The sequence below is a fragment of the Argopecten irradians genome, chromosome 4 (genome assembly GCF_041381155.1).
Source record: "Argopecten irradians isolate NY chromosome 4, Ai_NY, whole genome shotgun sequence".
NCBI lineage: Eukaryota > Metazoa > Mollusca > Bivalvia > Pectinida > Pectinidae > Argopecten > Argopecten irradians.
Window position 1 is genome coordinate 28,470,534 of NC_091137.1, and position 27,780 is coordinate 28,498,313.

The 27,780-nt window shown below is 36.9% G+C and overlaps 1 protein-coding gene across 3 annotated transcripts; it reads right to left on the bottom strand.

Moving 5' to 3' along the window:
- Nucleotides 1-333: 333 nt before the first annotated feature.
- Nucleotides 334-27,719, bottom strand: LOC138321181 (solute carrier family 53 member 1-like). 3 transcript variants are annotated; one of them, XM_069264671.1, is made up of 17 exons: nt 27,568-27,719; nt 25,418-25,510; nt 23,531-23,582; nt 23,155-23,256; nt 22,436-22,716; nt 21,909-22,010; nt 21,446-21,526; nt 21,178-21,256; nt 20,752-20,939; nt 19,935-20,114; nt 19,551-19,698; nt 17,965-18,159; nt 16,799-16,974; nt 15,774-15,907; nt 15,200-15,385; nt 14,495-14,539; nt 334-2,185 (listed from the first exon to the last, which is right to left on the bottom strand). In XM_069264671.1, exons 2-16 carry the CDS (start codon nt 25,484-25,486, stop codon nt 14,530-14,532), a joined length of 1,983 nt encoding a protein of 660 aa, XP_069120772.1. In that variant the 5' UTR covers nt 25,487-25,510; nt 27,568-27,719; the 3' UTR covers nt 334-2,185; nt 14,495-14,529. The 3 variants fall into 3 exon arrangements, with proteins under 3 accessions (XP_069120772.1, XP_069120771.1, XP_069120770.1); XM_069264670.1 differs by lacking the exon at nt 14,495-14,539 and adding an exon at nt 12,723-12,826 and having other exon boundaries at nt 27,568-27,718; XM_069264669.1 differs by lacking the exon at nt 14,495-14,539 and having other exon boundaries at nt 27,568-27,718.
- Nucleotides 27,720-27,780: the final 61 nt, after the last annotated feature.

A 27,780-nucleotide genomic window follows, 5' to 3' on the forward strand; every position in this document is an offset into this window, starting at 1 on the left:
TTGTTTTTCAAGTCACCTAGTCAAGCTTGTCAAAATGTTCTTTTTGCCATCTGTATTGTATATTTTACCATAAACAAACATTTTAGAATCCATTTACTGCTTGAGTGAAATTCTATTTTTGTATATTAAAAAGTTATCTGCCCTTGAAGGTAGGTATTGATTGTGGCATTGTGTGTTGCAAGTGTTACATTATATTTTTCATAGAAAATGGTTAGTTTCGATCATAAAAAAATGTCACAATCTATAATATTCCTGCAAGGGAGATAACTCTGTGATATGAAAAGATAGAATAGTCCTGTGAACACTTCTAGAGCAGTTTGTATAATAAGATGATTTCATTTTAACTTCTTCATGATTTTATTGTGGCTGTAGTTAACAGATCTAAACTCTGATTTCAAAACACATCAACAAATATCATCCATAACAAACAATTCTTACGTGCGTGTAATTATACATGATTAATTATAGGTACATTCAAGGTATCTTGTCTATGTAGGAATTTATCATCAGTATCCAGTTATTAAATGAAACATTTAGTTAAAATTAAAATGGTAAGGACTAAAATTTGAGACTCTCCAAGTGACCTTTAAGTGGACCTCTGGTTAAAATGTTTAAGGATATACGGTAATTTGATCATTACTATGTGAAAATGTTGGCTTTTTACAACAAAAACAATCCTTTGTTTGAACATTAAGTGAAATGTTTGTAAAACCTCTTATAATTGTACTACTCTGATCATTATATACAACAACTTTTGCACCATATATTCAAACATTTTCCATATATAAATATAGGAACCGCAGAAACAAACCAGATATAGATTTCTGAAAATCTCCTATGGCCAGAAGACTACATCGAGAGGTAAATGTTTCAGAGCCTGCTGGTGGAGTATTTAGGTAAAATTAGTTTTTTAAAAATTCAATGCGTGGGTTGGGCAGTACATGTAAATGTAAAATATATACAGAATTTTTTTTAAATTCCTTCAAGTCTGTTTTGTCTGGGGGAGATAATCAAAGAGTACAATTTTATGAAAATTTTCATCAATTTTTGATATGGATTTCAACACAAGACGTAACAAATGTTTCCACAGGTATGTGAGATGACCATCAAAATAAGTGATAAAGAACCAGACATACAAACTTCATTTCACCTGGACAATGGCAAATGTTGACATTGTCATGTATGAGAAATCATTTGGTTCTGCAGTCTCTAACGTCATCTATCACACAAAACGGTTTACAACCTCAAGTACAACCCGAAACTGATACACTCCATCTATTATGCTAAACTCGTGTATCACATGTGAAACTGGGTTAAACCATACCAAATCACATACAACACCCCAAACTCTCGTTCATCTTAACGCTCCCATTCAATATCACAACAAAACTTAGATAATCATAATTTGCAATATTTAAGTGGCATTATTTGAGAACAACATAAGGAAAACTGTTTTGATCTGGATATTACATAAACAAACCAATCTCATACTTGGTTATAAAATTTGACATAATTACAAGGCACTAAGACCTTGCTTATCACGAGTAAACATGTTACCGATTCAACATTATGCATGCTTTCCAATTGCAGTAAATTATTATGACATAAGAATGCATGAACACAAGTATGGGAAAAAACAGAAAATAATGGGTAATTTGATAGACAAAGACATTCTTTTGTCTCCTAATCAGTTGACTAACAATAAGGACTTGCTCACAAGGGCAGATGACCCATGACAAAATAAATACAACATAAAACAATATGGAATGGATAACATATACATAACTGAAACATAATCAAACAAAAACTTCCAATATATTTAACAGGTCGCAAATAAGAGCAAACCTGAATATAACAAGTATTCACATATTTTAGCAGAAGTTGATTTGAACTAGATCTGTTGACTGGTAAGATCAGTTTACAAAAAAAAACATATATCCATCGATACTGGTGGCAAGCTACAGGACCAAAAATATAGCACCTAATCCAATTAATTATCCGCTTATCAACTTGGTAAGTAATGAGGCATGGTAATGATTTATCTGGTTACACATATAGGTATGGCAGAGTTATTCCCTCTTGGTCAGTTTTCTACGGTCCTCATACACCCTTATATTTCCAAGGAATCTTCTCCATGGTCTCATCACCAAATACCCACAATGCTCCTTTGTCCTTTTTAGAGGTCCTTCAAAATAAAAGGAACACAAAATAAAATATTCCAAGCCATCAATTTTCTCAAAAGATGGACTTAAAAAAGGTTATGCCAGACAACTGATTAATGCTGATTTAGTACAGGATATCTAGAAGTAGAAAGCAAAGCAGTTAAGTCATGAATTTCAATAATTTTATCAATTTTGATATGATGATTACACTTTGTTTAACACTGAGACTGATGAGATTGGTATTACTTTAGAAGGGGATACTTCTGTATACACGACAGTACATGTACCAGTATTTACGGACATACAATTGATTTAGTACATCACATGATAACTACTAGGAATGTGATTGGATAACAGCCATGGTCTATTTTGCGACAGTTCCCTGTCCTTCTTGACTACGGGAGACTATACCTGACTACGGGAACTACACCAAAGTATATTCCCCCGGGAATGAGCACTCGACCAAATATATGACTTCATAATGAATGTCATGTGACGTACTCAATCTATTATGGCCCTTTCCCTCGTGAACAGTTCTCCTATAGTTTTGTCTGGCGAGGTATAGTCCCCTCGCCAGGCAACACTAAAGGAGAACAGTACCCTCTGGAAAGGGCCATAATAGAATAATAGTATATAGCCAATACATGTATTGTGGATGTGTATGCTGGTGACTGCTGTGTATATAAAACCACAGAAAAGCTGCAAAAGAGAAATTTATCCTTGTTGATACTTTATACTGCAGACATGATTGTGATACAAAGAAATCTACATTCTAACTACACATAGAAATGTATGCTTATGTATAGAAACTAATGTATAGTTGGTTACCTATTTTTAAAAGGGATGATATTTTGATTTAGTTTCAAATTTTTAAGTCCAAACTGAAGAGTTTTTGATCCACAAAAACTAACCAATTATACAGAGGTATCTTGCTGCAACATGGTTGTGTTATAGGGAGAGAATAAATAATATCCTTATCTAATCAATAATGTGAAAATTATTTCAGTTATAGTACATGTATAATTAATCCAATAATTCCAAAAACTTAGCTAAGTTTCTGAACTTCATCCTGCAGTTAAAAATAATTGTAACATCCACAAGGTGTTCTAATATGTATACATCCAAGTATTTTAGAATATTTATAAAGGAGTCACTGGAAATATAATCATAGTAGAAATTCAACATTTGTAACTGCCTCTTAATTCTAAACAGAATCAATTTGTAGATGTTTTCAGTGAAGAATTTTTACAAAATTGAGTGTATCGTGCAATAAGGAATATAGAAAATAAAATTGACATGTATAACCAAAATTTTTAAGGTATTAATGAAATATTAGTTTTGTTATTAAGTTGTACTGTTTTTAAGGTAACAGTTAATGTACATTGTATTATTATTATTCACACAGAGAAAGGTTATTGTATATGTTGGACGGGTAAAAGATTAATTAATCAATAGTTACCATATTAATAGCGACTATTTGTTGCAATAAACAGACTTAACATTCCTTCTAACACCCACCTGCACCAGCCAGGGTAGAACTACTACTACTAAACATTCATTAGCTGGAAAAAAACAGTGATCTGACAAACCAGGAAATATAGGTCACATTGACCTAAACATTATACAAATATAGCATTTTGATGAGTTCGATACATGGTTATATCGACCATAGAAAAAATATTGACCGAGGACGTAGTCCGAGGTCGATATTTTTTCTGTGGTCGATATAACCATGTATTGACCGAAATCAAAATGCTATAATTGTTTTCTTATTTTTCTGGATTTTTCTTACATTTTGAAATGATTGTGAAACAAGAAAAGCATCGCATTGTAAATTCTGCTTCGTGATGACAGTTACAATCTTATGATTTTGTAACAAGTAGGCCTATGATTTAAAAAAACAACAACATATGAAAACAGTATAAATTGATGCACTTTTATTACATGCACCCGGTGCATGCGTGTTTGTAAATTGCATACATGTCCATGTACTCCATTATACATGTAGCTCCATGTCTTAAGGACACAGTCATTTAAATGTATAGTTTGTTCTCCGTTGAAATAATCCACTTCGCCGTCAAACATATATTAACAGATTCAGATTGACAATAAGATACATTCTCTTTTGCTTAGTACTCCATTCCGTTAAATAAAAATTGTATACATACAGTAGGTAGCCTAGGTGGAATTTTAAAAATAAACATCAAACATATTCACTATTCAATGGCTCCAGACGCTAAATGAATGTTATTCGATTATTCCCTACTCTCCTACCGTGTTTATGTTGAAAAAAAAGCTTAAACTGTAGTCATCAGCTCGAAGTCCTCATCATCTTTGTTAGAAACCAAAACAATCAACGTCGTCTTTTTCATTTGGTGGTTACGCTTCAAACTCAGGTCATCAAAGCGTTTTTTTCAAAGCGTCAGGAACACGAAGCGTTTTGGTAACGTAGACGATAACGTTATCTAAAAATAACCGTGCAATATACTTTTTCTATTAACTACTTCCGGAAAAATCGTGCAATATAGTTTTTTATCTGTGATAACGTGGTGTGTTTTTGACCAATGAGAGGTGACAAAAAATCCAGAAAAATAATAATATTTGTTATTGTAATAATCATTATTCATATTGATAACTTGTAATTTTTCTATATTCCTCTCCACCTAGTTGAAGATAAAGAGGTTTAATAGTAAATCAGAAAGTACAGTACTATTTCACATTTTGAATGATTAAAATAGAACCCTGTAAAGTTAAAATAATTTTTCATATACAATTTTTATATACAAATATCCATATACAATATTGTACATAAATGTAAAAACATGTTGTATGTGGATATACATACACACACGTGTATATATATAGCTATGAAGCTGTGAAAGCAGGAAGTCCAAAGCATAAGAGAGTTAAAGCAATAAATAAAGATCATGCTTAAAGGGAGGTAATTTGGTACTAAACAGAAAGAACTACACCCATGCAGGTACTACTAGAAGCTAGTGGAAGTGATTATAAATGATGCACCTTTGAACCAAGTTGTTGATAATAAGGTAGGTTTACTTTTCAACCATCCATCACTTACAAGAGGCCCAAAGGGCCTTAACGGTCATCTGACTACCTTGGCAATAGTAAAATTAATTATATATGGTGTCACTTTGTCAGGACCATGTCAGGATCATTTTCAATTTCTTTCAACAAATTTTATTTCAAACAAGAGGCCCAAGGGCCTTAACATATAGGAAATTAATTAGATATAGTGTCATGGTAGCCATCTTCGATTTGTGATCAACCAGAGATGTAACAATACTTTGTCGGGCCCATGTCAGGATCATTTCATGCAAGTTTCAGCCAAATCGCACCGGTAGAACTTGAGAAGAAGTTCGAAATATGTTTTCAAGATGGCGGCTGTGGCTGCCATCTTGGATTTCGGATCAACCCGAAAAATAACAACACTTTGTTAGGACCATATCAGGATCATTTCATGCAAGCTTCAGCCAAATCGCACCGGTAGAACTTGAGAAGAAGTTCAAAATGTGTTTTCAAGATGGCGGCTGTGGTGGCCATCTTGGGTTTCGGATCAACCTAAAAAATAACAACACTTTGTCAGGACCATGTCAGGATCATTTCATGCAAGTTTCAGTCAAATCGCACCAGTAGAACTTGAGAAGAAGTTCAAAATGTGTTTTCAAGATGGCGGCTGTGGCGGCCATCTTGGGTTTCGGATCAACCTAAAAAATAACAACACTTTGGCAGGACCATGCCAGGATCATTTCATGCAAGTTTCAGTCAAATTGCACCGGTAGAACTTGAGAAGAAGTTCAAAAATGTGTTTTCAAGATGGCGGCTGTGGCGGCCATCTTGGATTTCGGATCGACCCAAAAATAACAACACTTTGTCGGGACCATGTCAGGATCATTTCATGCAAGTTTCAGCCAAATCGCACCGGTAGAACTTGAGAAGAAGTTCAAAATGTGTTTTCAAGATGGCGGCTGTGGTGGCCATCTTGGATTTCGAATTGACCCAAAATATAACAACACTTTGTCGGTACCATGTCAGGATCCTTTCATGCAAGTTTCAGCCAAATCACACCGGTAGAACTTGAGAAGAAGTTCAAAATGTGTTTTCAAGATGGCGGCTGTGGCGGCCATCTTGGATTTCGGATTGACCCGAAAAATAACAACACTTTGTCGGGACCATGTCAGGATCATTTTATGCAAGTTTCAGTCAAATCGCACCGGTAGAACTTGAGAAGAAGTTCAAAATGTGTTTTCAAGATGGCGGCTGTGGCGGCCATCTTGGATTTCGGAAAGACCCGAAAAATAACAACACTTTGTCAGGACCATGTCAGGATCATTTCATGCAATTTTCAGCCAAATCGCACCAGTAGAACTTGAGAAGAAGTTCAAAATGTGTTTTCAAGATGGCGATTGTGGCGGCCATCTTGGATTTCGGATCGACCCGAAAAATAACAACACTTTGTCGGGACCATGTCAGGATCATTTCATGCAAGTTTCAGCCAAATCGCACCAGTAGAACTTGATAAGAAGTTCAAAATGTGTTTTCAAGATGGCGGCTGTGGCGGCCATCTTGGATTTCGGATCGACCCGAAAAATAACAACACTTTGTCGGGACCATGTCAGGATCATTTTATGCAAGTTTCAGTCAAATCGCACCGGTAGAACTTGAGAAGAAGTTCAAAATGTGTTTTCAAGATGGCGGCTGTGGTGGCCATCTTGGATTTCGGATCGACCAGAAAAATAACTACACTTTGTCAGGACCATGTCAGGATCATTTCATGCAAGTTTCAGTCAAATCGCACCGGTAGAACTTGAGAAGAAGTTCAAAATGTGTTTTCAAGATGGCGATTGTGGCGGCCATCTTGGATTATGGATCGACCCGAAAAATAACAACACTTTGTCGGGACCATGTCAGGATCATTTCATGCAAGTTTCAGCCAAATCGCACCAGTAGAACTTGAGAAGAAGTTCGAAATATGTTTTCAAGATGGCGGCTGTGGCTGCCATCTTGGATTTCGGATCAACCCGAAAAATAACAACACTTTGTTAGGACCATATCAGGATCATTTCATGCAAGCTTCAGCCAAATCGCACCGGTAGAACTTGAGAAGAAGTTCAAAATGTGTTTTCAAGATGGCGGCTGTGGCGGCCATCTTGGATTTCGGATCAACCCGAAAAATAACAACACTTTGTCGGGACCATGTCAGGATCATTTCATGCAAGTTTCAGTCAAATCGCACCAGTAGAACTTGAGAAGAAGTTCAAAATGTGTTTTCAAGATGGCGGCTGTGGCGGCCATCTTGGGTTTCGGATCAACCTAAAAAATAACAACACTTTGGCAGGACCATGCCAGGATCATTTCATGCAAGTTTCAGTCAAATCGCACCGGTAGAACTTGAGAAGAAGTTCAAAATGTGTTTTCAAGATGGCGGCTGTGGCGGCCATCTTGGATTTCGGATCGACCCAAAAAATAACAACACTTTGTCGGTACCATGTCAGGATCCTTTCATGCAAGTTTCAGCCAAATCACACCAGTAGAACTTGAGAAGAAGTTCAAAATGTGTTTTCAAGATGGCGGCTGTGGCGGCCATCTTGGATTTCGGATCGACCCGAAAAAATAACAACACTTTGTCGGGACCATGTCAGGATCATTTTATGCAAGTTTCAGTCAAATCGCACCGGTAGAACTTGAGAAGAAGTTCAAAATGTGTTTTCAAGATGGCGGCTGTGGCGGCCATCTTGGATTTCGGATCGACCCGAAAAATAACAACACTTTGTCAGGACCATGTCAGGATCATTTCATGCAATTTTCAGCCAAATCGCACCAGTAGGACTTGAGAAGAAGTTCAAAATGTGTTTTCAAGATGGCGATTGTGGCGGCCATCTTGGATTATGGATCGACCCGAAAAATAACAACACTTTGTCGGGACCATGTCAGGATCATTTCATGCAAGTTTCAGCCAAATCGCACCAGTAGAACTTGAGAAGAAGTTCAAAATGTGTTTTCAAGATCGCGGCTGTGGCGGCCATCTTGGATTTCGGATCAACCCTTAAAATAACAACACTTTGTCGGGACCATGTCAGGATCATTTCATGCAAATTTCAGTCAAATTGCACCGGTAGAACTTGTTTTCAAGATGGCGGCTGTGGTGGCCATCTTGGATTTCGGATCGACCCGAAAAATAACAACACTTTGTCGGGACCATGTCAGGATCATTTCATGCAAGTTTCAGCCAAATCGCATTAGTAGAACTTGAGAAGAAGTTCAAAATGTGTTTTCAAGATGGCGGCTGTGGTGGCCATCTTGGATTTCGAATCGACCCAAAAAATAACAACACTTTGTCGGTACCATGTCAGGATCCTTTCATGCAAGTTTCAGCCAAATCACACCAGTAGAACTTGAGAAGAAGTTCAAAATGTGTTTTCAAGATGGCGGCTGTGGCGGCCATCTTGGGTTTCGGATCAACCTAAAAAATAACAACACTTTGGCAGGACCATGCCAGGATCATTTCATGCAAGTTTCAGTCAAATTGCACCGGTAGAACTTGAGAAGAAGTTCAAAATGTGTTTTTCAAGATGGCGGCTGTGGCGGCCATCTTGGATTTCGGATCGACCCAAAAATAACAACACTTTGTCGGGACCATGTCAGGATCATTTCATGCAAGTTTCAGCCAAATCGCACCGGTAGAACTTGAGAAGAAGTTCAAAATGTGTTTTCAAGATGGCGGCTGTGGTGGCCATCTTGGATTTCGAATTGACCCAAAATATAACAACACTTTGTCGGTACCATGTCAGGATCCTTTCATGCAAGTTTCAGCCAAATCACACCGGTAGAACTTGAGAAGAAGTTCAAAATGTGTTTTCAAGATGGCGGCTGTGGCGGCCATCTTGGATTTCGGATTGACCCGAAAAAATAACAACACTTTGTCGGGACCATGTCAGGATCATTTTATGCAAGTTTCAGTCAAATCGCACCGGTAGAACTTGAGAAGAAGTTCAAAATGTGTTTTCAAGATGGCGGCTGTGGCGGCCATCTTGGATTTCGGATCGACCCGAAAAATAACAACACTTTGTCAGGACCATGTCAGGATCATTTCATGCAATTTTCAGCCAAATCGCACCAGTAGAACTTGAGAAGAAGTTCAAAATGTGTTTTCAAGATGGCGATTGTGGCGGCCATCTTGGATTATGGATCGACCCGAAAAATAACAACACTTTGTCGGGACCATGTCAGGATCATTTCATGCAAGTTTCAGCCAAATCGCACCAGTAGAACTTGAGAAGAAGTTCAAAATGTGTTTTCAAGATCGCGGCTGTGGCGGCCATCTTGGATTTCGGATCGACCCGAAAAATAACAACACTTTGTCGGGACCATGTCAGGATCATTTTATGCAAGTTTCAGTCAAATCGCACCGGTAGAACTTGAGAAGAAGTTCAAAATGTGTTTTCAAGATGGCGGCTGTGGCGGCCATCTTGGATTTCGGATCGACCCGAAAAATAACTACACTTTGTCAGGACCATGTCAGGATCATTTCATGCAATTTTCAGCCAAATCGCACCAGTAGAACTTGAGAAGAAGTTCAAAATGTGTTTTCAAGATGGCGATTGTGGCGGCCATCTTGGATTATGGATCGACCCGAAAAATAACAACACTTTGTCGGGACCATGTCAGGATCATTTCATGCAAGTTTCAGCCAAATCGCACCAGTAGAACTTGAGAAGAAGTTCGAAATATGTTTTCAAGATGGCGGCTGTGGCTGCCATCTTGGATTTCGGATCAACCCGAAAAATAACAACACTTTGTTAGGACCATATCAGGATCATTTCATGCAAGCTTCAGCCAAATCGCACCGGTAGAACTTGAGAAGAAGTTCAAAATGTGTTTTCAAGATGGCGGCTGTGTGGTGGCCATCTTGGGTTTCGGATCAACCTAAAAAATAACAACACTTTGTCAGGACCATGTCAGGATCATTTCATGCAAGTTTCAGTCAAATCGCACCAGTAGAACTTGAGAAGAAGTTCAAAATGTGTTTTCAAGATGGCGGCTGTGGCGGCCATCTTGGGTTTCGGATCAACCTAAAAAATAACAACACTTTGGCAGGACCATGCCAGGATCATTTCATGCAAGTTTCAGTCAAATCGCACCGGTAGAACTTGAGAAGAAGTTCAAAATGTGTTTTCAAGATGGCGGCTGTGGCGGCCATCTTGGATTTCGGATCGACCCGAAAAATAACAACACTTTGTCGGGACCATGTCAGGATCATTTCATGCAAGTTTCAGCCAAATCGCACCGGTAGAACTTGAGAAGAAGTTCAAAATGTGTTTTCAAGATGGCGGCTGTGGTGGCCATCTTGGATTTCGAATTGACCCAAAAAATAACAACACTTTGTCGGTACCATGTCAGGATCCTTTCATGCAAGTTTCAGCCAAATCACACCAGTAGAACTTGAGAAGAAGTTCAAAATGTGTTTTCAAGATGGCGGCTGTGGCGGCCATCTTGGATTTCGGATCGACCCGAAAAATAACAACACTTTGTCGGGACCATGTCAGGATCATTTTATGCAAGTTTCAGTCAAATCGCACCGGTAGAACTTGAGAAGAAGTTCAAAATGTGTTTTCAAGATGGCGGCTGTGGCGGCCATCTTGGATTTCGGATCGACCCGAAAAATAACAACACTTTGTCAGGACCATGTCAGGATCATTTCATGCAAGTTTCAGCCAAATCGCACCAGTAGGACTTGAGAAGAAGTTCAAAATGTGTTTTCAAGATGGCGATTGTGGCGGCCATCTTGGATTATGGATCGACCCAAAAAATAACAACACTTTGTCGGGACCATGTCAGGATCATTTCATGCAAGTTTCAGCCAAATCGCACCAGTAGAACTTGAGAAGAAGTTCAAAATGTGTTTTCAAGATCGCGGCTGTGGCGGCCATCTTGGATTTCGGATCGACCCTTAAAATAACAACACTTTGTCGGGACCATGTCAGGATCATTTCATGCAAATTTCAGTCAAATTGCACCGGTAGAACTTGTTTTCAAGATGGCGGCTGTGGTGGCCATCTTGGATTTCGGATCGACCCGAAAAATAACAACACTTTGTCGGGACCATGTCAGGATCATTTCATGCAAGTTTCAGCCAAATCGCATTAGTAGAACTTGAGAAGAAGTTCAAAATGTGTTTTCAAGATGGCGGCTGTGGTGGCCATCTTGGATTTTCGGATCGACCCAAAAAATAACAACACTTTGTCGGGACCATGTCAGGATCATTTCATGCAAGTTTCAGCCAAATCACACCAGTAGAACTTGAGAAGAAGTTCAAAATGTGTTTTCAAGATGGCGGCTGTGGCGGCCATCTTGGATTTCGGATCGACCCGAAAAATAACAACACTTTGTCGGGACCATGTCAGGATCATTTTATACAAGTTTCAGTCAAATCGCACCGGTAGAACTTGAGAAGAAGTTCAAAATGTGTTTTCAAGATGGCGGCTGTGGCGGCCATCTTGGATTTCGGATCGACCCGAAAAATAACAACACTTTGTCAGGACCATGTCAGGATCATTTCATGCAATTTTCAGCCAAATCGCACTGGTAGAACTTGAGAAGAAGTTCAAAATGTGTTTTCAAGATAGCGATTTTGGCGGCCATCTTGGATTTCAGATCGACCCGAAAAATAACAACACTTAGTCGGGACCATGTCAGGATCATTTCATGCAAGTTTCAGCCAAATCGCACCAGTAGAACTTGAGAAGAAGTTCAAAATGTGTTTTCAAGATCGCGGCTGTGGCGGCCATCTTGGATTTCGGATCGACCCTAAAAATAACAACACTTTGTCAGGACCATGTCAGGATCATTTCATGCAAGTTTCAGCCAAATTGCACCGGTAGAACTTGAGTAGAAGTTCAAAATGTGAAAAGTTAACGCACGGCGCACGGCGGACGGCGCACGGCGACAGACGAAACATGACGACTATAGGTCATCCTGACCCTTCGGGTCAGATGACCTAAAAATTCAAGGTCATACAAGGTCATGATGTATACATGACATCAATGGAGTTGTGACCAAAATGGACTGCATGGTATAATAGAAGAAGTCAATGATTTATAATAGAAGAGGTCAATGATAGAAGTATGACTGAAATTTAGCTGTAAAGTTGTGTGTGAGATGAAGTTTAAAGATACAATTCAAGATATTTTAGGATACGTTTGAGACTTCTAATTTTTAAATGGATTGAATTTTTAAATGGATTGAATTACAATGAAAAGAATGAAGTAATGACATGATTCTGGTTGTGACTAAATCGAAGATAGGAAATTATCATGACTATGACAAAACAGCTGAATGAACATTTTTTCAAAGTAATAGATGGAATGGAGGCCTAAACATGTTCCTGATTGTGAAAATGACCATGGTTGTGATGAAATGGTGGAGGAGTCTGAATGACTGTAGTTGTAATGAAAAAAGAGGATTAGAAATTACCTCCTGTTGAGACTAAATGATGGATGGTTGACAATGTAACTATGGTGCAACATAAAAATAGTGTGATACCTGACCAGTGATCTATTTATAGACCACACTAATCCCACACCAGCTGATCAAACAGTCGCAGAGCGACCGACGAACGGCGACGACCTAATGATGTCGATGATTTGCTGAAAGTAATTAACATTCTCATACAGCAGTAGTTAAATAAGATACTAATTACCAAGGAATCACGCCCACTTTCATTGTCAAAATTGGGAACATACAAGAAGCCCATAAGGCCTGTATATGTACTGTTCAATTGTTCTAATAATCATCCCCTGCAACTACCTTACAAAATGCTGTCTAATTCTCCCTAACACACAGATACAACTTAACTTAACCACTGATTAATGGGAAATTTTTTTTTTACTTTAGTATGTATATGTACTGACTGAATATTTCAAAAGCCTTAGCTGAAAACATGAAAGTTCTGTAGTAGATTGAAAAACTCAGATACTGAAAAACTGGTAAGTGAATATTTTGAATCATTTAACACTAAAACAATGGCTATGCATACATTTCACAATGGACCACGGCTACAGATATTATGTAATAGTAAAAGGAACATTAATTTCTCAATATAAAGAACATCACAAGAAATTTCACAAATTAAGATAGAACTATACAAGAACTTCCTTGATAGAGAACATACCACACTAGTAATACCTATTAGTAAATCAAAAAATAAAGAAATATTAGCTAGGGAACATTTATTTACATGAATATTACACAACCATGAAGTAACTGAATATGGAAATTGAAGTAAACACATTTGTAAAGCCATAGTATAGAAGACCATAAGACATACAGAGCTGATGGAACCAATCTCAGCACACCACAGGTTTTACACAGAACCTCAGAATATAAAAACAGTACCCAGACATCGTTAACATTTTAACTGTTAGTAGGGAGGGACTACAGACAAAAAAAAGTTTCAAACAAATAAAAAATGCTGCTCTATTTGTTATTAATGATAAATCTAAAATGAAAATTAACTCTGTTCTTTATTGCTTAAATAGATATTTACTGGGTTCAGTCTCGGTAAAAATCTAAAATATAGCTATGTTATTAGTACACAAACCATGCCAAATTAAACCCAAATAGTGAACTCAATAGCGCACTGCCAAACACAAAACATATCTGTTGTTCTCTTCTAACAATGGTTATGAATAGGTTTTCAAGAAATAATTATTAAATGATTACCAAAATCGTTTAATAGTGCATTGGTGAGTTTAAGCTGGCATGGCTCTTCGTAAAACTAAGACTGAGATGAAGCCGTTGTCAAGTTGCTGTCAATATAAATACTGCTGCAAGAGGGTAGTACTGCTGCTTACAGTATTGCTGGTTAAAGTATTGCTGCTTAAAGTATTGCTGATATGGGTTTATCTTGTATCAAAAGCCGGTTTGTTTGAAAGCTATTACAAAAATTATCTGGTACAAACTTGGAGCTCAACAATTTACAAGGCTCTAGATACACATATTCATATAAAGAAAAAAAACCCACATTGATAAATCAACAGCATAAATACTTTGTACAGAAATAAATCAGTTTTATATGCACCTTATAGAATATAAGTATATGAAACATTTTATAAGATATAATAGTTAATACATAATATTTCAAAATAGTAAAATCACACAATTCTCATAGTGAAACAAATGAAGGGAATTTATGAAAACATTTTACAAGATAGCTTTCTCAAAAATATACAGAAGCTTAATTTTATGCAAGTTAGATTTACCCATATATATATATATCATATATGTATGTATTAAATGTTACCTATTTTTCTTACCGAGCCTATTGTTATGAATACACAGAACTGACGTCTTATGAATTTCTAAAACAGAGATGTAATATTTAGGATCCTCCCTGACTATAACAGTCATTGACACATCTAGTAGAGCTTGGCTTTAATCCACTCTACAGCTATTTTCAGAACCTTACACTATCAAAGACAGATAACAAATTTCTATAATTTGATAATTGAAACCTCTGCTACCAAGATACAGGTCAAAGAATATCTCAAAGATACAGGTCAAAGAATATCTTCAAGATACAAGTCAAAGAATTTATTCAAGATACAGGTCAAAGAACATCTTCAAGATACAAATTAAAGAATATCTTCAAGATACAAGTTAAAGAATATCAAAGTTCTTCCCCTTTTAAGGTCATTTTAGACAGACTAATTATATTTCTGATCGACGATTGGGTTGTGTAGGTCAAAGAATATCCAAGTTCTGCCCCTCTGACAGCCATTTCAGACCGAAGAATTATATTTCTCATTGTGATGAGGTTGTGTATCAGTGCAAAAATACTGGGGATACAGACAACAATGACGGGGGAGTGAAAATACAGTTTACATCACGAATACACCAACATTTTACATTTTTGTGTATAGGAACTACACCAATAAACCAACAAAATTAACCAAGAACAAAAAAGGCACTAACATAATTGTGTATTTAGTATGTGTCAGATGAGTTTGAGCCATACTTACTTTCCGACGAGTCGTTTACGCTCGGAGCGATATGTATAGGCTCCATCATCCTGGTCCATCATATCCTCCAGCTGTGTCTGGTCGTTAGAGTCGATCGGTGCAATGGAGATATCACGCACGGCACGGAACTGACCACAGTTATTCAAATGTTCATTCTCCAGACGGAAAAAGTTCCACACGAATCGCCTGAATAAAACAAGTGTAATGCTGGTATATTTTTTCAAACATCAATAAAGAATATATAAAATAAAACTGCATCATGAATTTTCCAGATATTAATGCTGCTTCCATATAAAAGGTCAATTTTTAAACTTTTCTCTCATTTGCAATTTATCATTATCATATCGACGAGTAAAACATGTGATGTTGATAAAAAACAGAGCTAAATTTTCCCCGATATATTTCTTAATACATGTCATACAGGTTTATATGGTCTATTATAAAGATAAAAAATTTAATTTCTAGTAAATTAAAAATCAACTTTAATAAGATTTCATTAATCTATTTAGCAGTTGGTAGTATATATATCTATACCAATGCAGCAGGATAAGTTAACCTTACTTTTACCACTTACCTAAAAACTTCTAATGACGCCAGCAGTGTTTTGAGGGCCTCCCCAGGGAAGTATCCGCCCTCACCTATAGATACTGTTAATGTCCAGGCAAATCTCAGTATAAAGTCCTCCACCATAGCAAAGTAATAGTATGCCTTGAATAAGATTTAATCATAATTTTAATGATACTTTTATCAATTAAAAGAAAAAATTGTTTCATGAATACAAAATGATATAACAGTTGTTAAAATTATTATACATCTCAAAATGTTTGTAACCATGTCCATGTCAAACAAAATTGCAAAAAACAATCAACATGGTATTTCCATTTCAAAATATTTTGTTGTCAATCAACATACCGTAATTTCCTGCATATTATCCGCACCAGGGTATAGTCGACGGGAAGCAAAATCAGGCATTTTTCAGGATTTTGTAAAATAATTACAGATAACCCGCACCAGCTAATTGCCCATGGGGTATACTTTGTTGACAGTAAATATATGTAGTATGTACTAATAATAGTCTATCATGCTAAAGTGATTTCGTTTGGAAAGGGATAAAGGTTTATTCAAAGACATGTAAAGTTATCAACAACGTATTTATTGTTTAGAAAAAAAATTCTAATGAAAGAAAAAATAGTTCATTTGACAATATTTTATAATAGTTACTTGAGCTATTTAAAATTATAGGCCTCATATTTTTCAAATTTGGTAATAGTTTCCACAAATAGCCTACATCTGCAGAGAGGCCGCACTACACACCTTCTGATATAAACAATTGTTAGCCCACCGGCAGTACGTAGGAAGTTACAGTAATAGACACATTTAGTTAAACAGATCAAAAAGGTAGTTGTAAACAAGGATAGGATAAGAAAACAGGCTAGACCTTTATATACTTGTCCTTTCCAGCAATAACCTTAATTGGTAGAAAACCTGGCTAGTATTTGGAAGTCCTTCGTTTAACCCAAGGTCAGGCAATGCTATTATTTTTCTCCTCTTACATGATTATGTACCACCTAAACACAGACCATCTGTACCAGCCATTACCTTGTAGGCGTATACAATCTCCTCGCGAAGGAATGTGTTCTCCCCAGCGTTCTTGTCTAGTAGACCCCAGTCCATCTTGATGTCCCAGGTCAGTGTGTAACAGGTACTTATAACAGACGCTGCAATCCACAGGTAAAAGAACACATTGTTCTGTCGTTGCTCCTCTCCATATAACTCTGTAAATACAACGACAACACATGAAAACTTGTCTCCATATCTCCATATAACTCTGTAAATACAACGACAACACATGAAAACTTGTCTCCATATCTCCATATAACTCTGTAAATACAACGACAACACATGAAAACTTGTCTCCATATCTCCATATAACTCTGTAAATACAACGACAACACATGAAAACTTGTCTCCATATCTCCATATAACTCTGTAAATACAACGACAACACATGAAAACTTGTCTCCATATCTCCATATAACTCTGTAAATACAACGACAACACATGAAAACTTGTCTCCATATCTCCATATAACTCTGTAAATACAACGACAACACATGAAAACTTGTCTCCATATCTCCATATAACTCTGTAAATACAACGACAACACATGAAAACTTGTCTCCATATCTCCATATAACTCTTTGAATACAACGACAACACATGAAAACTTGGTTTAATTTTACGTCCTATTAACAGTCAGGGTCTTTACATAAATATGTACCAGGTTTAGGAGATGGAGGAAAGTCGGTCTACAAGATGGCCGCCAGGCAGCCTTCTTGGATTTTGATACTTAAAGTTTGTTATCGCTATTTCTCAGACTTTAAGTCGGAATACTCTTTAAGAAAAACCATCTTGAATGTGGAGTGAATGTCATTTATGAAATTCAGAATGCTTTAATGACTAGGAATGAAGGTCAATGTCATTTATTTAAAACAAACTTGTTGGTCCTTTATCCCAGCATCCTTCAGACCAATGATCATGTCTCTTGAATTTTGTCAAGAAGTAACTGAAACATGTTTACCTTCCTGACCCATTTCATCTTGAATACATGTATAAGTATTGCTGCTGATACAGAATCCAATGTATGCTTCTCTTTCACTGTTAACTTCTTTTAAGAATAAAATTGACAAAGACTCATTGTCATTGACTCAATAAATGTAAGAAAATCTTTTTTTTTTATGTTAGAATATCTTTTTTAAGTATACCTATTTGCACTTTGTACAATGTGGAAAAAATTGTTGAGAAGAACGTTGTAGAATATTTCCCAGCATTCACCAAATGAGGGAAGGCAAGTTTGGTATCCCGGTAACGACGGAGACACTGGGCAAATCGGAACCAGGCGGGAAGACAGCTGACAATAGCCCGGATTCCATACTTATTCATGGTGCACACGCCAGGGGCTGAAATAATACAGATCAAATGTAAATGTATCAATGGATAAATATTTCTTATTTGTAATGTGTTGTAAATGTAATAATTTGCCATATTACAAAGACACTATTATAAAATTATCCATCCTGATTTGTTTTACAAATACAAGATTATGAAATACCTCTACTCTGAGCTTTGGTCAATTTTCACTATTGATAACAATACTGTATATGGCAAAAGGATCTATCAACTCCTTTGTCCCCTCCCCTCTTAACTCCCAACTCCTCAATCCAGTCCCCCTTAACTCCTGACTCCTCTGTCCCCTCCCCTCTTAACTCCCAACTCCTCTGTCCCCTCCCCTCTTAACTCCCAACTCCTCCGTCCCCTCCCCACTTAACTCCCAACTCCTCCGTCCATTCCCATCTTAACTCCAAACTCCTCCGTCCCCTCCCCTCTTAACTCCAAACTCCTCCATCCCCTCCCCTCTAAACTCCCAAGTCCTCCGTCCCCTCCCCTCTTAACTCCCAAATCCTCCGTCCCCTTCCCCCTTAACTCCCGACTCCTCTGTCCCCTCCCCCCTTAACTCCAAACTTCTCCATCCCCTCCCCTCTTAACTCCCAACTCCACCGTCCCCTCCCCTCTAAACTCTCAACTCCTCCGTCCCCTCCCCTCTTAACTCCCTACTCCTCCGTCCTCTCCCATCTTAACTCCCAACTCCACCGTCCCCTCCCCTCTAAACTCTCAACTCCTCCGTCCCCTCCCCTCTAAACTCTCAACTCCTCTGTTCCCTCCCCTCTTAACTCCCTACTCCTCCGTCCTCTCCCATCTTAACTCCCAACTCCACCGTCCCCTCCCCTCTAAACTCTCAACTCCTCCGTCCCCTCCCCTCTTAACTCCCTACTCCTCCGTCCTCTCCCATCTTAACTCCCAAACCATACCTAACTGTATCTCTTTCTTTTCTTTAATTACTTTTTAAATGTATATGTTTGTTATCCTTCAGCATGAAAGATTGTTTAAAAGATAACTTTGAATGTCCTATCGTCGGAGACCAACAGGTGATCGCACTACACTACGATACACTTTTCATCTATGGGACAGCTCGATCTCAGAGCACTGCCTAAATGATATGTCACTCTATAAAATGCTGTTTATGTACAACTTCTGTAAAGTGTATTTTATGTCCAATCTCACTGGCTATAAAATATGTCGGGGCCAATCAGATGGCACTTGACGAAAGTGGTACTCAGAGATCGAGCTGTCCCACAGATGATAAGTGTAACATAGTGTAGTGCGATCACCCATGGGTCTCCAATGATGTGAATGTCCCTGAGAAATGAGAATGTTAGATTTGTATGAATGTATGTGTGTTTGTTGATGTTATGAATAAAACTGGAATACAACTACTGTATTATGTACTTACATGTATTGTAGAGCCAGTCCACTTCAAATGCATAAAAACAAACCAGGAACTCAAAATCAAGTAGAACTGTTGATAGACTGTTCAGCTGATCAGCCAGCCAAAAGTCTGCAAATCCTACTTTGTAAAATGGTGAAAGAAATATCCGTTTCTGTGAATACAGATCAATAGGGTAAAGAGTTCACATTTAATATAGGATAGTGTTGCATAAAACATTAAGAGCAACATCAGTCACAAATTTTGATGGGATATTACTATAAAAAATGTCAATCTATAATAACTTTATAGGAAAGAACTTGAAATAACAGCACTAAGAATTAACCACGAAAAAGTTGATTTCCATCAGTCAGTTTATTTAGATTCCAAACCATGTTGAATACTACTTACCAACACTGTGAGAAGCCACATGCGGGAACTTTTGTGGAGAATTGGTAGAGGATTGATGAGGAAGAGCAGTACAAAACCAGCCAAAGACAGAGGAAAGACAAATGCAGGAATGTGGAGAGTATCACTAAAGAAATAGCAAAGAACGCTGATAGCCCAGAGTACCGCCAGGGAGGAGGCCAGCTGTGAAGTAATAAACAGTACATCATAAAACAGGACAGATATTTGTCTGTTGTATACTATCTATTATTAATTGTTGATTATTGCACGATAACAGTCAGAGTGCAAATGGATAATCATTACAATGTAAATATCAAATCATAAACTTTACACTATCAATGTTGGATAATCACACTATCAATGTTGGATAATCATTACAATGTAAATATCAAATCATCAACTGTATACTATCAATATCCAACATTACAATGTACATATCAAATCATTAACTGTATACTATCAATGTGTTTTTCAAATATTAATCATTGAAATGTTAAAGTTTAGTACGGCATTTAATTATAACAATGACAAAGTCTTGTTGTTTGATCATGGATCAGAATAAAGAACTTTTACAGTTTCAAGGAACATATCAACTATTTGATTTTTGGTTAAGTTAATTTTGTTTAATGTCCTATCAACCTTGGGTATCATTGATAGACGTAACCAGTCTTGAAGGATTTTCCAGAACATACCTTTCAACTTTACCATCATTACCTGGCAAAAATCCCATTTGAGTTTTTAACTCAAAGGTAAAGGGCTTAATCAAATCACTCAGTAATCTGTTTGTCAGTAAAGGCGAGTATACAGCTGGTGTTTATACCTCTAACAGTTGTTGATGAGATAGATGATGTCTAGGGTCAATCTCAAAGATGAGAACATGGTTGACTCCAGATGATCTCCATCCATATGTGTTGATCCCTAATAGGAAAATCATCTGTATAATTAGGAACATCCCTCTGTACATCCTCAAGGCTGGCTCCCAGTTGTCAGAGTGGCCAGAGAAAAAAGCTGAAATGAAGTGTAAAGAATTATGTAATATCCTCATGCACTTAGTTTTATAGGCATATACATAGATAGATAGTTAAATGAAAATATGCATAGTACATATAACTGGACAAGAGTTCCTATAAATCTGCAAGAAGATAAAAATTTATATTTATTTTAAATGAAATCAAGGTTTAAGGGCATAGTAGAGTAGTTTTATGTAAACAATTTACTATTGCCATGTTAATGACAATGAACTCACCAGTTAGCACCAGGACAACAGTCATCACTGAGAACCACCCAAAGAACAGACCCACTCTGAAGGTCGTCCAAGGGGATTGCTATAACAAAACAAGTTATAGATATTAAAGATATCATTAAAATCAAGGTTGAATTTCTTGCAAACCTGCACTTTTCTGTAAGTTTAATTTAATCCTTAAATTCAATTATCTTTTCAGATTATAACAGCATCCTCTTTTCTATGAACTGAATCTGTAGACATTTAAATTCCCTATGATTTGTAGACATACTGTTTCTCCTAGGGGTGGGACCCTCAATCTCTTCATGGCTTTCTGTCTATTTCCTCCTTCTAGATCAGACGTCACACTATTCTGCAAACAAGAAATAGAGACTTACAATTACCACAGAAAAAACATACAGGCCCCAATTTCTCAAAACAAAAGTGCAGACTTAAGTCAGAACTTCAGTTTTTCTCTCTGTGTAACTTACGGTATGTAAAACATTTTGACTTAAGTCAGTTTTTGACTTAAGTTTGTTTCGAGAAATCAGGGCTAGATTTCCTAGATATCTCCTGAAAGGATCACTTTTGATACATTTTTTAACATCACAGAAATGCTATTTTTAGATCACAATGTTACCATATCTAAGTCGACACTGTCATAAATGATGCATATGGAAATTTAACATTGTTATAATATCACATAGCTGAGTTTCTATAGTAACATTTACCTCAGTCTTTACAATTACACCTACCTCTGTCTCTGTAATAAGGTGGTCAACCTCCTTGTTGGTGTAGAACGGTGCAGCATCCACATGTGCTTGTCTCCATTCCATACCCCTCTGAGTTTGCATCAGCTGATGAAAAACGTGAAAATTGCTATTGACAAAAAACTCCTTGAATATCTTGTGAGAGAAAAGAACTGGTAAATAGATTAACACCAAAAAATCCTTAAGTGCACTTCAACTAGTTTGTAGAAGTTACTGTTAATACAGAAATTTGATTAGAATTGTCTCCCCTTTGCTCACAGGGCCTAGATTTACGTATTTAATTAGAATTGTCTCCCATTTGCTTACAGGGCCTAAATTTACATATTGAATTAGAATTGTCTCCCCTTTGCTTGCAGAGTCTAGATTTACGTATGTAATGTTCCAATAAATCGCCGAAGTTTTTATTTCATTTTATGTGAAAACTTTTGTTGAATCATTACAAAGAAAACTATATAAAATCCTAAAGTCTAACTTACAGTTCATCCCATCTCACATATGTAACAGTAGCCTACCTTGTCATGCTTTTTAAGGATCTTCCTGAATCCTGTGAAGTTGAGTGTTTGATAGTTCTGTAGAAGGATGAGTGAGAGGTAGAACTCACTAAAGGCCAGTTTGAGATCATGTAGCTTTCGTGTATGGGCCACACCACTTATCTCCTTGTCTTTGAACAGTCCCTTTACACTGGAACGCCTCTGGCGTAGACCCACTGTTGATGGCTTGTGTGCATGCTCATGGTAGGTTTCCATCTCAGCTTTAAGACTGGCATACTTCCTGTTTGCCTCAGAAATCTTTTCTATAATAATGAAAATACATTTCATTTTTGTCAGTAAAAAAAAGTTATGTAACAATGATATATGCATAGGGTAAATCTAACAACATTATTGTAATGAAATACTTTGACACAATATAAATGACCAATTTGTTGACTCTGAGGTAAAGAAGTAATTTATTTAGTTTGCTTTCAATTGATTTTGTTAATATTCTATTAAAAGCCTGTGTCAAGTAAGGACATGTTGAGTTTTTTTGGAAATGAAGGAAACTCGACAAGTACCTGAAGAAAATCCCCACTGTACCTGGCAAACTGCCTATTGGGCACTTAGAGGTAGAGGGATACAGGTGGAACGTACTGAAGGATACCTTATCCACTCAGCTATCACAGCTCCTAGGAGTACATGTAATTGTGTCTTATACCAATATGTCTATCTATATAATGACAACATCATCCTCTTACCATAGAAAAATGTGTTGATTTTAGCTAACTCTTTGTCACAAAACTGGAAAAATCTTTCATCAAATCTGCCCAGAAATCTCTGTATAATGGCCTGATCGGTAACTGAAAATACATAAGAAAAAAATGTTTTTTCCAATCCGAAATAGAATACAAAATCTCTACTGATTACCGTAGTATCTGGAAACTTGTATGCTTCCATAAAAGATTTCCTGCCAAACCTTAAAAACTTCATTTATTAGGTCATATCAAATTTCTTATAAAAGTACTCTCCTTTTCCTCTTAATTAATTACTAAATATTTTAAAAATTATGGTAACACATTCACTATCATGACAAGAAAAAGGTTATATTAATCTTTAAAATTCTTGTGTTAATACCTTCTGCAGATGGTGACTGCTCCTGTGCCTCATACAGCATTTCTTTCATAGCCTGTTAAATGAAAGAAAAGTTATGGAAACAAATGACAATATTTTTGGATTTTTATTATATGGTAGGTCAAAGGTCAAAACATTGAGAATTCCTTTCAAACCCATATTTTATTATTAGCTCACCTGGTCCAAGGACCGAGGTGAGCTTATGGGATACCGCAGCGTCCGTCGTCCGTCGTCCGTCAACAATCGACTTCTTCTCCATAACCGCTGGTCGGATTTCAACAAAATTTGACTGGTAGCATCCTTATCGGCTACTAACTAAAAATTGTACAAATGATGGGGCTGACCCCCCGGGGGCCTGAGGGGCGGGGCCAAAAGGGGTCAATTTGGCTATTTCCATATAAACGACTTCTTCTCTGAAACCAAGCATGGGATAGCACCCATAATGCAATGGTAGCATCCTTATAGGGTGGGGATTCAAAATTGTACAAATAATAGGGCTGACCCCCCGGGGGCCTGAGGGGCGGGGTCAAAAGGGGCCAATTTGGCTATTTCCATATAAACGACTTCTTCTCTGAAACTAAGCATGGTATAGCACCCATAATGCAATGGTAGCATCCTTATAGGGTGGGGATTCAAAATTGTACAAATGATGGGGCTGACCCCCCGGGGGCCTGAGGGGCGGGGTCAAAAGGGGTTAATTTGGCTATTTTCATATAAATGACTTCTTCTCTGCAACTAAGCATGGTATAGCACCCATTATGCAATGGTAGCATCCTTATAGTGTGGGGATTCCAAATTGTGCAATCAAAATTGTGAAAATGATAGGGCTGACCCCCCGGGGGCCTGAGGGGCGGGGTCAAAAGGGGTCAATTTGGCTATTTCCATATAAATGACTTCTTCTCTGCAACTAAGCATGGTATAGCACCCATAATGCAATGGTAGCATCCTTGTAGGCTGGGAATTCCAAATTGAGCAAATGATAGGGCTAACCCCCGGGGGCCTGAGGGGCGGGGTCAAAAGTGGTCAATTTCCATATAAATGACTTTTTCTCTGCAACTTAACATGGGATTGCGCTCATAATGCAATGGTTACATCCTTATAGGGTTTGGATTCAAAATTTTGCAAATGATGGGGCTGACCCCCTGGGGGCCTGAAGGGTGGGGTCAAAAGGGGTCAATTTGGCTATTTCCATATAAACGACTTCTTCTCTGCAACTAAGAATGGAAGAGCACTTATAATGCAACGGTAGCATCCTAATAGGGTTGGGATTTGAAATTGTACAAATGATAGGGCTGACCCCCCGGCCCTTAAACGGCAATAGATGCGAGGTCAAAAAGGTCAATTAGGCTACTATTTTCATATAAATTACTTTTTCTCTGAACCTATGTATTGGATAGCATATTTGTATGGTATCAATAGCATCATTGTATGGTTGTGATTCAAAATTAAACTTTGGGAGTCAATTTTGCTTATTTTTCTAATTGTCAGAGTCTTGTGATAATTACTAACAAAAAACCAGGTGAGCCTTTCAAACCCATATTTTATTATTTAAGTTTCAACACTGAGATCTGGTACCTGGAGCCTATACAAGGAATGCATGCTGCAATATAAGGTAAAAGTGATATATATTTACTTAAGGTAAAAATGATATACTTCACTTCCATCCTAAAGCTAGAATTGCATGTATGGAGCTTTCATAATAACCCAAGACTTTATTCCCTAAAAAAAAGAAATTAGCAAGAAAAACCTTACACCAATGGAAAAAAAAATATCATCTCACATCCTGTACTTCCACTGCATCTTGGTTAATGTTATTTGGTCAGTTAATCACATGGTATACTACTAAGTGAGATTTAGAAAAACTTTTACTTTCTTTTTACTTTTCTTTACCTCATATTGGATGTACTGCTTCCTCCATTCTGGAGTGATATGTGCTCCAAGATGTTCTGCAAACTTCATGTTGGTATTCTGTCTTCAACAATTCTAGAATGTATGAATTACCGCAAGTATTTATAATTTAGCTCAAAAATATCATTATGACTCTTTAAGACCTTGAGTCTACTATTATTTAAACGAAAATAAGAAGATGCAAATACATGTACAGTCAACAATGTCTATAAAGACCACCAAAGGGACAAAGAAAAAAAAAGGTCTGTATACCCAGGTCAAATAGTGCTGAAATTGACCATTTGGGACCCTTAAAGAGTGGTCTTATTAAGCAGGTGTTGTTTTTTTTACAGAGTTGGTCACTAAGGCAGGCCTGACTGTAATAATAAACTTGTTGAAAATGAATTAAAAACAATTAAATTTTCTCTAATTACATTTTGGTAATTTAAATCAAGTTCATTTTAGACCTAAATGTAGATCTATATTCCTTAAACCATTTGATTAAATGTATGATAAACATTTTCATTGCCTAAAATACATTTTCTATACCTAGATCTGCATGCATTCTTATGCCTATAATACAAGCTAAGCAAGTAGCCGGAGTTACTCTGGCTCTGAAACTAATATAGTAATGTTATAATTATATGTTTGACATTAAGAAACTTTTGATGGTGACTATATAATGCCTGTCAGACGTTTTTCATAATTTCTTAGATTGTTGGATTATATAACATATAAATTGATATATGTAGCTCTTTAAGTACACCAGCCTTTTGACAGACAATTAACCGAAATCTGTCTAAATCAAAGCCTTATATTAATTATTTAATTAAGACTTCACCTACTGAGAGTCTAAACATCAGTACGGTAAATCTGGCTATATAGCTAGATTTGACTATATAGCTAAATCTGACAACACATATAGTGGACAAATGTAAACAAAAGTGACATGCCTGGTCACAAAATCATCATACACATCGAAAATTGAATGACGAATTTTGAGAATCGACAAAACAAAATATTTTTGTCATCCAACATAATTTACAGTGATTTTTTAAAAATACATTGTTGCATGTATTGGTACTTGCATCCATTCATCCTCATATTCTGATTAAAAAGATATAAAATTCTTGCATTTTGTTTTCCATTTGTAATATTCCAAATATCTTGTTGTTTATGAGCCAACTGGGCACTTTTTGCACATGGTCAATTTTGCACGGGATCCATGCTCCAAGCGTACCCAGTGTTTTTTCCTGGATATTTTGGGAAAATGCTACCTGGTGAAAATTGGGAAATTTTGTGTGATAAAAGAAGGAAATGACAAATTTTAACGATGTTTATGGAAATTTTGGAAAAGCTAGAAATAAACAATCATGCTTCTCTAAGTCTCAGTGTAAGAATGTATACTTAAATACGACTTGGGATTTCTAGAATTTTTTTTTTGTTTCCTCACACAAAATATGCAACAACTCACTGATTTGGGAAATTTAGACATAATTTTGGGGAAAAAAATAACAAGAAATACAAATGGGAATGGGTTCAAATTTAGTTTTGTTACAAGGGAATAGTGATAATGGATACTAAATAATTGCAATGGATTTTAAAAAGTCACCTGAAAATGAGCAAGTAGGCAAACTTTATTCATATCACACACTTACATGTTTCGTCATCCATGCGTTCATACTGCACAGGGAAAATGTGACCTGACCTCACCTGGTGTTTTTTTTACATTTACCCACTATACATATAGGCAGATTTGGCTATATAGTCAAATCTAGCTATCTAACCAGATTAAGTCTGTACTTTCACTCGATGCAATAAACATTAAATATTCTTCTGTATTATCAAAGACTACTTTAACACTGTTAGAAATAATATATTGTACTACTACTAGACCAATATACAGCTGATGTAGCTCAGTGTGGATTTTATCTTTGTTTATTGCATACTGTCTTCGGCCGAACAATAAATGGTTTTCTGTAGAATCGAATGACCATGTCTTTACTCGTATTTGGTTACTAACTTATTGTATCTTAAATGAAATCTTTTGCACGAGAAAGCCCTGCAGACCGATGTACTCAACATTTCAAGTCATATCTCAGTCCATTTCAAGTTCAAGGCTATATTTCCAGGTTATTGGGTGCGATACTCACAATATTAATGATGGTACTAAGACCCTCCAGGTATATTGTCAGCAGATCCAGCCCGACATTTCGGCACAGGTATCTAATATCATAGCACAAAGGTTACGGGCCATTTACTTTCGAGTAAATATTACCTTCTTCTATCATGGCGTGTGTACTACGTCATGGATTATGGGAAAGCACTTGAAGTGTGACGTCACAGGGTTACTACACGAAGCCTTC

Bases quoted from the DNA above. Each gene is read 5' to 3' on its own strand.
- LOC138321181 (XM_069264669.1), bottom strand. From the start codon at position 25,486: ATGAAGTTTGCAGAACATCTTGGAGCACATATCACTCCAGAATGGAGG. The intron at 22,717-23,154 runs GTAAGAGGATGA...TCATTATTATAG, and splicing joins AATCAACACATTTTTCTATG to AAAAGATTTCTGAGGCAAAC. The intron at 18,160-19,550 runs GTAAGTACATAA...GTATTATTTCAG, and splicing joins GGACTGGCTCTACAATACAT to CCCCTGGCGTGTGCACCATG.